Genomic DNA, 11,106 nt, shown 5'->3' with positions numbered 1-11,106 from the left:
CCTCCCGCACGACCTTCCCCTCCCACGAGCTTTACTTTCGACTTCACCCCTTCCCGCGGTGACCAAGACGCCCCGGGGGTGAGGGGGCCTCCAGCTGACAGCGCTGCACCTCTCCCCAGAGCCAGATTCACACCCAGGGCTCCACCTTCTGAAGGCTGCGGAGACAGCGGTGTCAGTGCCGCTGGTGCTGCGCCGCTTTCGCCTGCACTCCACAACCCACGGCCACTTCCCCCAAATGCATCTCATGACGAGCTGCAGTGACCCGTGAGTGTCCCCTGAAAGGCTTCACATCTGGGTCGCAGCTTTCCTCTCCAGCATTTCACCCCCTGTGGTCCCTTGCTGGGCCCCTAGTGTCGAGCCGCCTCGCTGTACAGATCACCGCCCCCCCCCCTTGCTCCATACTCCGAGGAGCTTTCGTGAGCCGTGCACAGGTTTCACATCTCCCCTCTCGGGAGTTAGTGTCACGTGCACTTACTTATGGCCCCACGCCCCTGGAGCGCTGCTGTGACGTCCACACGCTCCTCTTCCCATGGAACCGCTTGCGCCGCGGCACTGCTCGCGTTCATCCGCCGAGGCACCACAGTGACCTGCTCACGGCATTAACCCTGTGCCCCTCCGAGCTGCTGCGATGAGAGGAGGGCAGGGACCTTTCCTAGATGAGCTGCCCTCATCTACCTCCGAGGAGAGAGTCCCGTGCCAGGGACTGAAAGTCTGACAGGACTCCTCCTCCCTCAAGCTGTGCACAGACACCACTCCTCCTCCCAGTCACAGCAGCTCCGGCGAGGAGATGCACCGCACACCTGCCTCTTTCCACGAGCTCAGCACATACCGGGACTGCACGCGTACATGCCAGCTCCAGCGAAGTGTGCACAGAGGCGCGGCACCTCACATCACACGCCCAGGCAGCTGTGCACTTACCACGCGATAGCTCCACTGGTCCGTGCACAGAGAGGCGCTGTGAACCCCGCAGAGGAAAGCCCACTCTCTGAGCCCGACTCGCCCTGAAGGCGCTGGGATCTTCCAGGTGGGGGCGGCGGGTCCTGGGAGCATCGCCGCAGGAGCACCGGGCGCCCAAGCCCTCAACATCCCCGACGCCGCTGTGCAAAGAAAGAGGAAAAACCCGGGGTCCATGGCCGGGAATCCTTCCACGAACACCCGTGAGATTAGTCGGGATGACGCCTGAGCTGGGAGACGGCAGCGGAGCCTTCGCCGAACTTTCCGAACTTGACTGCTTTCCCGGACGCCCGTGCCAGCCCGCCGACAGTAAGGAAACGCCATACGTAGTGTATCCCCTCCGCCACGCCCCACTCAATAATACCGATACAGCGGGTATCGTCCGCGGGACGGATGTGATCCTGGGGGTCAGACCGTGTACCATTTACGCACCCCAGACAGTGGCTCTGCGAATTCTCCTCGTCTGGGCCAGTGCCCTCCCTCCCTGGACACAGCGGAGTAGCGGCCATTGTTAGCCACCTGCATGCTTCTGCATGCACGTTTAGGCAATTGCACTCGTGATGGTGGTTTAGCACTTGCATGCCAGGGGAGTGTGGGGAAGGGGGGAGGAGACAGACTGCTCGTTCTCACAGCAGCCTGTAAGTGTGTAGTTTCAGACGTGAAGGAGAGAGCTGAGTGCACATGACTTTGAAGCTGCGCCAGGATAGTCTCCTTAGAATGTGTAAATACATCAGATACCCCCACACAAGCAAGTGTGCCCCTCCCCCACAGTCGCTGATGTTAACACCTCTGCCAACATTTGAAGGGTTAGATGCACCTGCCCTTAAAGCTGTGTCTAGTGCCCGGACCGTATGTGCAGAAATAAACTTTCTGCATGTGCATGTGGAGATGATTTAGAACGATGCAGTACATGTGTAAGAGGCAGCCATATCGAGGGCTTGGAAAGAACTACATTGGCTCCCGTCACTGCTAGAGTACAAATCAAGATTCTCACCATGGGCCACACGTGTCTGTTTGGTAATGACCTTTCATACTTGAAGGAAAGATTGGCAATGTATAAGCCTGCCCGAAATTTACAGTCATGAACATTGCCTCACCATACCACGGTTTAAACATTGTCTCACCATACCACGGTTTAAGCATTGCCTCACCATACCACAGTTTAAGCATTGCCTCACCATACCACGGTTTGAACATTGTCTCACCATACCACGGTTTAAGCATTGCCTCACCATACCACGGTTTAGGCATTACCATAACACGGTTGAAGCATTGCCTCACCATACCACGGTTTAGGCATTGTCTCACCATACCACGGTTTAAACATTGCCTCACCATACCACGGTTTAAGCATTGCCTCACCATACCACGGTTTAGGCATTACCTCACCATAACACGGTTGAAGCATTGCCTCACCATACCATGGTTTAAACATTGCCTCGCCGTGCCATGGTTAAGCATTGCCTCACCATACCACGGTTTAAGCATTGCCTCACCATACCACGGTTTAAGCATTGCCTCACCATACCACGGTTTAGGCATTGTCTCACCATACCACGGTTTAAGCATTGCCTCACCATACCACGGTTTAAGCATTGCCTCACCATACCACGGTTTAGGCATTACCTCACCATAACACGGTTTAGGCATTACATCACCATACCACGGTTTAGGCATTACCATAACACGGTTGAAGCATTGCCTCACCATACCACGGTTTAGGCATTGTCTCACCATACCACGGTTTAAGCATTGCCTCACCATACCACGGTTTAATCATTGCCTCACCATACCACGGTTTAAGCATTGCCTCACCATACCACGGTTTAGGCATTACCTCACCATAACACGGTTTAGGCATTACATCACCATACCACAGGTTAGGCATTGCCTCATCATACCACGGTTTAAACATTGCCTTGCCGTGCCACGGTTTAAGCATTGTGTCACCATACCACGGATTAAGCATTGCCTCACCATACACGGTTTAAGCATTGTTTCACCATACCACGTTTTAAGCATTGTCTCACCATACCACAGTGTAAAAATTGCCTCACCATATAACACGGTTTGAACATTGCCTCACCATACCACGGTTTAAGCATTGCCTCACCATACAACGTTTTAAACATTGCCTCACCATACCCCGATTTAGGCATTGCCTCACCATACCACGGTTTAAGCATTGTCTCACCATACCACGTTTTAATCATTGTCTCACCATACCACGGTGTAAAAATTGCCTCACCATAACACGGTTTGAACATTGCCTCCCCATACCACGGTTTAAGCATTTCCTCACCATACCACGGTTTAAGCATTGCCTAATCATACCACAGTTTAAACATTGCCTCACCATACCACGGTTGAAGCATTGCCTCACCATACCACGGTTTAGGCATTGCCTCACCATACCACGCTTTAAGCATTGCCTAACCATATCACGGTTTAAACATTCCCTCGCCGTGCCATGGTTTAAGCATTGCCTCGCCATACCACGGATTAAGCATTAAGCATTGCCTCACCAAACCACGGTTTAAGAGAGTCAGAGGAAATGGTGTTCGTTCCCCGTGCTGATTGCACAGGCATGGAATAAGCTTCCTAGCAATCTAGGAAAGGAAGGGATTAAAGACTCTCTTATTTTCTCAGATGCAGTCAGACCTCCTTCCCCATTTGACGGTCATGTTTGTCTATGTCTTCGGTGTGTGTATGTGAGCGCCCTGATGCCTACGGGCTTTGGCAATTAATACATGAACATAAAAATACAGAGAGGGGGCTGGACAGGTAGGTATTTAGATAGATCTATCAGTCAGATGCAATATCATAGGTCCATGTGTATAGTTCATATTGTAACATATGAAGGGCCTCCATCCATGTATGCCTTTAAAGAGGTAACATGCCTCTGCACTCGCATCGAATATATACAGCTGAATAATATTAGTGCACAGGCTCAGCCGTGGGAAGGGGAGCCATGTAATAGGCACGGACCTCATTTACTGAGATGGTGCCATGAGAATATATATATTAACACGCAGCCTGCCGCACACACGCTGGGCACACCCGGGCTCCGTGTCAAGGTTCCCAAACAGGTGTGGCCACGTGCGGTCTAGTGCGACTGCAGCAGTGAGGGCGCCCTATAAGTTACACCAGGGGACCGAATGCTATGGGTTCCATTTTAAGTTGCGTTCTAGTGTACAGGTTACGCTACGGATGTTTACTGTGTGTAGCTGTGGGTGTGGAGGGGGAGAAGGAGAAGGGGGGGGGTGCATTCTAGACTCCGCATGCACACGACCCCACACCTTCACGGCGTGCATGCTCCGAGTCGGACGTTCTGAAGGGCACTGAGTTGGCAGCCCCGGTTTCACATCGCGCCGTTCTGGCAGAGCATGCCAGATAGCGAAGGCGTGTGACTTTGCCCTGTGGCAGGTGCTGACCCCTCCTCTGCTTTCTCCCTTTCTTTAAGCGAGCCAGTATGCCGGACGGGCTGAAGATGGAGGGACGTCTGCAGCACGCGCTCGAACACTCGACGCCCTTCTCCTCGGCGCTGGGTAAGCGGGCACGCCTGAGGTGGGGAGGGGGGGCGGGCATGGGGGACATATTACTAGTCTATATTTGTGAAACAGGCGTTTCTCTTTCCTGCGCTGTGTCCCTGGAATACCCGCAGGGTGACAGCTGCTTTCCACCCGGCCACCGAGGCCTCGGGGATGTGACACCCCTGTTGCCTGGCTCAGGTCATCTCTGGCAATCAGGCCACACGCACACACGTGCACCCGTGCACCGCACACTCCTGCCTTTAACGACTTGATCCGAAAAAAAAGATTGTTTTCCCCAAATCCCGAGGCATGGTTTCGGAGGCAGTTTACATTGTTGGAATATGCAGTCGCCCACGCGCACACATTACTGGCAGTTAGTTATTGCTATCACACAGGTGGCGCGCTTCCCCTCACGACACCCGGACGTGACCACGCATCATTGTCTCGCAATGCACACCTGGGATTTGCTGTCCTGAGAAATGTCCCCGAGACTTAATCAGTCTTCTCTTCACAAAATGGTACAGGTGTTCTCATATTGACGAAACGCTGGAAAAATGAATCGACGCACAAGTGCATATCAATCCAATGGTGTGCGCGAGTGTCTGCGTTTCTAGGTTTATATACATGCAGGTATGGTCATACATACCTTCACCCACTCTTGCTATCTCTAATCATGTGATATCATACACTATGTCATAATAACGCTGTGATATGTTATAGTATATTTGCAATCATATATAACATTATAGAGCGACAGATATATGGTGTAACCAAAACGGCAGGCATATAGCCACCGAATAGTCACACGAAGGTGTGTGTCGAATATCTAGAGGTGCCGTTGCATAATGTATATCCTAGTCGAACGGAACAGCATGAGCAACTTACCGTCCCTTTTGAACCGCGCATAACACACTCTTTGCATACACGCAACCCCAGCGTTCGCTCAGAATACGAGCTCCATTTTATTTTCTCTGCGAAGTCATACACAATGCACACGACGTGCACATACTGTGCATTTGACATATATACAATTCAATCCACGTATTGCAGCCTTGGCATTCAGTGAAGTGCTCGGAGGGACCCCCTTGTTTCTGTACAGTGCGATTGGCAGTCATTCGACCGGCAACGATCATTTAACGAGAACACACCCCGACCTCAACACGAGCATCTAAATGCGACCGACTCCCGTGGATTACGTCTACTTCATCGCAACAGACAGGCAGTATATGGGTGTATGGGCGGCTGGACTAAGAGACACGCCGACGGATGAATAGACAGATAGAGTGCTGTTGAATATGTTAGCACTTTGGCAACACGCATTGACACATTTAAATACACGGAACTGCGGTAACATTCAACGCAGGCTTCCCAACATAAAGGCAGTATTAGACAATAATAGTGAGACATGAAAATAGAGGTCCGGTTTGGCAAACATGGACGGGGTGCTTTTTACCGTCTCTCCCGGCGACATGTAAACAGGGGCGCGCGGTGTTGGCGGTCTCCGGATGGAACAAACCCCTCTAATTTAACGTGCATCAGGACCAAACGCACGGACGCATGTTTATATCATTTCAAAGCGGCATCCTTGATTTCCAGCAAGAACGCAGCTGCGTCACTTCAACGGGCCATTCCCACCCATCCGCCCCGAGCGTCTCCCCCCGACCTTCCCCGCTCCCCGTCGCCGCAGCACCCCACGATAAAGTGAGGGGAAATCCACACGTGTTGCGGGAAGGGCTCTCCTTCCACGTTGCGCCCCGAAACGCTCTACTCCCCCCGCGCCAAACAGCGCTAGACCGAGGCCCCGCACACCTGATGTGTTTTTCAATGGAGATTTTGAGACGCCCCAAGTCACGTCCTCACATTTACCTCAACGGTTATGTCTGTCAATCGGCGTCCGAGTTTTAATGGCTATTAGGGGTGACAACAGAACCGTGTTCCTCCATTTCGGGGTGTGCATTTCGTGTTTCAGGAGAATTTGCTTCATCATTCGAAAAGATGTTGCGATGTACTGAGGCGCCGAGTGCGCATCTGTAGCTCCGTTGACTTAAACTATTACAAAAGGATTTGAGAGACTTGCAAGGGCCTGATTTACAGAAGCGTTTTTATAATGGCACAATCCCATAGAAAAAACGCTCTGTGAATCAGGCTCTAAAACGTTGGGGTCATTGGAAGAAACTGCACGAAGCGTCCAAACAAAAAGTTGAGCCCATGACTTTTAGCGTGCATGGTTTCTTAATGTTTCGCACAGGGATGTCAAACAAAGTTGGATTTTGGAGAGGGCAGGAAGTTAAGGGAATGCAAAAATCAAGCAGAAGTCAATTTCCCAGAGATAATTCTGGCTCTCACCTCTCATACAGTAGTGCTGGATGGATTGACTCGGTCAGCTTAGAAAGCGTCTTTTGGGTTTGTAAACATTTGTCGTGCATGCATTTTAAAAAGAAAGCTGTGCCTAAACAATTAAATAAAACCATATTTCCATTAAGTCTCCAGAGCTTCCTGGACCCAAAATTCAACTGTTAATCCACGAATGGGATTCGCTAAATGAAGGGGGAACATATTTTTGTTTGGGGGCCATCTTGAACCTCGTGGATCCAGATCCGGACCTTTGAAATCCTATGCCAGGAATATTTTTGAAAGTCGTGTTGAGCAGCCCGCTGGGGCACAGCCTGGGACTGCGGAGGGAACGGGCATGCCTCTGAGTGGTGCAGTATGCCCCTTTCAAGAAAAAGTAGCCGCATTTGGTTATGCAGTCAGCAGCCCCATCACTGCAAAACTATTTGGAGCCAGAGTAGCCCAGGCTGCCGGCGCGTGTCCGGATCCTGCAAATGACAAAGGTTCGATATGCCCCTTTCCAGAAAACAAAGTAAACATTGGTAGCAGTCTAAGCACCCAGGGGCCGGATTCCTGCATTTCCCTGCAAACGTAGACTGACATTGGACCACAAAACTAGGCAATTTTGCATTCACATGGAGCCAATTCTAATGTTCAGTTTGTTTAGTGATCTAGAGAAGGTCTTTCCAAGGGCAAGATCATTATTTGTGGGTTAAAATCCCCATTGAAATTGTGAAAGGGAAAGTGTAGAGCACTGGTCGGATTCATATCAAACTTGGGAAGAGGTTGAAACTTTAGGTAGGTTGACTATGGCCAGGGCGGAGTAACCAGTAATCGGAGACACATATTGATACAGTAGCTCAGAGAGGTCTTCAAACTGGTGTGTGGGTGCGGGTGAGGGGAGGGGGTGGAGGAGGGGGCGGAGGGGGGGAGAAGGGGTGGTGGGTGAGAGCCCAGCATGAAATGTAAAAAAAAAAAAAAAAACGTAAAATTAATTCTGTAACTTCTCCTTAGGTAAAATTGCATTCGGTTAAATCTACGGTATCGAGCTTTCTCTGTAGGAAATGATTGGCCGTGTTTACATGCATTCCTGAATGAAGGAATGAGGGTTGTCATTGAACTTTACCACCTCCGGATCTGACTTCCATGAAGTTCCCGAGGCTTGCTAGGATTCTCTTTGGTAGACTAAAGTAAACTAATTATAATCTATGGCACTAACCACTGGGGTGATCAGGGAGAGGTCTGACCAGCTCTAATACACATTTATATACTAAATTATAGAGTGGCAGCATCCTATAGTTAAGATGAAGTCTGTGTACGTAGACATTTCCCAAAAATTCCAATGCCAATGACTTTTGAATGGCAGGTCACATTTGGATGACATTTCTCCCACAAAAGTTTGTCACAGTGCCACCCAAACTGGACATTTTGGGAAAGATTTGTTAAAAAATGAAAAGGTTAATAAGAATAGTTTTTGTCCTACTCCCGTTCAATTTCCCATACAGAAAAGGTGCACTTTTCGAACAGCCATATCAGAAAATCATCGGGCCGATTTGGACCAAGTAAGAAACAGCTTTAGTACAATGCATTAACTTAATTACCTTGACTGGTTTTGGGTAAATCTGTCCAGTAGTTTTTAAAATATTCAATGGAGAAGGGGGTGGCTCCTGCTCCCAAAAACATTTATATAGCTCCCATGGTGCTTTGCAGCACAGAGGCTTTTCAGAAATGAAAAAACACCATTTCTTTTTGCTTGATGGGAGCAATTCCCATGATAATACCGGGGGAAGCTGAAAATCAAGTGCTAAAAAGTCTATTTGGAGGAGGAAAAGGGATGCATTCACATCAGGGTAGAGGTGGGGAGGGGGAAAGAAAACCCCATGTGAAGTTGGAGAGTTTGGGGTGGTTTGAGGAGCCAGCTATTGGTAGAACATTTTGGACTTATCAAGTGAATTCCCGGGGAAATCTCGTGAGATTACTGCGGCAACACCATAAGGCGCGCCGGGAAAAGAAGCTGCGTCACACGAACCAAAGAGTGGTTGGGGTTAATGGGAGAAGGTTAGGGAGGGAAAAAGCAATTGAGGGGGTAGGAAGACCAAGAAAAGAGGAGGGGGGGAGTGCTTGTGAGGACGGGGAAGAATATTTAATTTTCAAATGTTTTTTCCATTACCGCGGGAATTGAAATGCAGTTGCACTACTGTGGGAATCGGCATAATGAGATTATTGCAGGCATATAGAGTGGAACATAATTTTTTTTTACACCTGCAGTGACCACATCTTGGAGGTAGGGGGAAATGGGTCTTTGGGCAAAACATGATTGATGGGACATGTGTCCTGAAGAAAATATAATATAACAAATCCCTTGAAATTCAATGAATAAACTTTAGTTAAGGGACAGTTAAGGTGATCAAATGTAATACAACAAAACTCTTGAAATTCAGCAGACGTGAGAAGTGATGGCCATGTTGACTCGGTGTCAACCCATTGCAAAGCCCAGGAGCACATACATATTATAAAAACAGCGATTCACAATAACAGACACAATGACAAGAAGGGGAACCTCTACGGGTGGACGCTTTGTTAAGATGGTTATCAGTTCCCACATCTGTTGAATTTCAAGGGGTTTGTTGTGTTAAAATGGATCACCTTGACTCTCTCTTAACTAAAGTTTATTTCACTGACTATTATAAATTATGGGGCAGGCAAAATATCCCCTGCTACATCATTTAAAAATTCTTCTATTAACGAAATCCACTTCTCCACTCCAATGCACCTCACTCCTTTAGAGAGCATCCAGGCTTTTGCCATCTACTCTTGACTACACACTGCCCATTTTGACAGCACCCATCATGCCTGAGTGACTGACAGCCCAGCATGAAATGTAAAAAAGACATGTTTTTGTTTAGGTATGAGGAAATGGGCAGGGGCGGCTCACATGGTCGAACTGGAGCACAAAACTGTCTCAGGAACCAATGAAAAAGTTGCCCGTAGTTGCAAATGGATTTTCATTCCTTTAGTCGCAGACTATTTTAATAGTACCCAAGGGCGTGTTTTACTTCAAGTGTAAGAAAATTGTATTGTGATATTTAAAGAATATTTATTCAGCAACAATGGTCAAAACTACTAGCTGCATGGTGTGTAACTTATCAAACTGGCCACCATTGGCCAAAAAAGTGGCCCATTGAAACTGGCCCACACTAGCATATTGCATTTTTGGTACAGGCATTGCCCTATTGCCCTATAGGCCAGTCACATCCTGGTAGCTCATCCATAATAGACAAGTGGCTCCCTCACCCATTATGGAGGAGCCGAGAAGCCAGCCCAGTGAAACACTCCCTCAGCTGATTTTTCCAACTGAGTGAGTGCTCCCAGGCTGGCTGAACTGTCAAGGGAAATGCTGTTTCCCTTGACAGTTCAGTTCCCTAGCCGCAAATGCTAACTGAGCCATGTAAGTCTGGGGGCATTTTGCTTCTCCAGCCTTGCACAGCTCATTGGAAATGCTGGCTGGTGCACTGCATGTCTGTATGTGCGAGAGGGAGTTCCTGCGCTTCCTCACACATATGGACAGATCAGCCTGGAGCAGGGCATTTCAGCACCCACGTGCAGGTCCCTGCAGAAGGTATGTTTATGTTCATTTGGCTTTTATTTAAATGTGTATGGATGCGTGCATGCTTGTGTTATGAGTGAGTGTATGGTGATGGGTGCTTGTCTGAATGATAAAGTGATTGCTGTGTGAATGTGTGTGTGTGTTTGATTTGGTCAATTGAGGTGATTTTGGCGAGTTGGGGGCATAGGGGGAAGGAGGGTTGTACAACAAATGCATTTTAAAAATGCCTTTGTTGCACAATCCACCTACCCACCGGCCAAAACCAGCTCTCCCTCTGAGGCGCCCAGGGGACAGGGATGGTATTTTGTACTGATATCAATCATAGATGTGCAGTCAAAAATCCTGTGCTTTCCCCCTTGGCCGCCCAGTGCCTTGAATACACACATAATCATGTTTATTGTGTTAGGCACTGTGGGGCCCAGGGGACAGGGATGGTATATTTTTACTGCCCATCTATCATAGATGTCCAGTAAAAATCCATCATGCTTGCCCTCTGGGCTCCCCAGCGACAACTGCAAACTGTTTGACTTTTTACCAATTTTTTTTGAAAATATCCTCTAAAATGCAACATTTTAACCCATTATTAAAAAAAAAAATCCCTGGAGGGGCGGGGATCCCCCCCGATCTCCCCTTGATTGGTTTGGGCTCCCTTGCTGCGCTTGGTTGCTATGGGATATTTGG

General features: G+C 48.9%; 1 protein-coding gene across 2 annotated transcripts in view; it reads left to right on the top strand.

The window, feature by feature from the left end:
- Positions 1–551: 551 nt before the first annotated feature.
- Positions 552–11,106, top strand: part of LMX1A (LIM homeobox transcription factor 1 alpha) — an 875,614-nt gene continuing 865,059 nt past the window's right edge. Inside the window, exons 1-2 of one of the 2 annotated variants that reach the window (XM_069641284.1) lie at positions 811–1,263; positions 4,418–4,502. In XM_069641284.1, coding sequence (XP_069497385.1) covers positions 4,427–4,502 — 76 coding nt within the window. In that variant the 5' untranslated portion in view covers positions 811–1,263; positions 4,418–4,426. Of the gene's footprint in view, positions 1,264–4,417; positions 4,503–11,106 lie in introns of both variants that reach the window. The other variant, XM_069641283.1, reaches the window with a different exon arrangement.

The sequence above is a fragment of the Ambystoma mexicanum genome, chromosome 1q (assembly GCF_040938575.1).
Source record: "Ambystoma mexicanum isolate Mex_15411 chromosome 1q, UKY_AmexF1_1, whole genome shotgun sequence".
Taxonomy (NCBI): domain Eukaryota; kingdom Metazoa; phylum Chordata; class Amphibia; order Caudata; family Ambystomatidae; genus Ambystoma; species Ambystoma mexicanum.
This window is presented reverse-complemented; position numbering and strand designations above follow the sequence as displayed.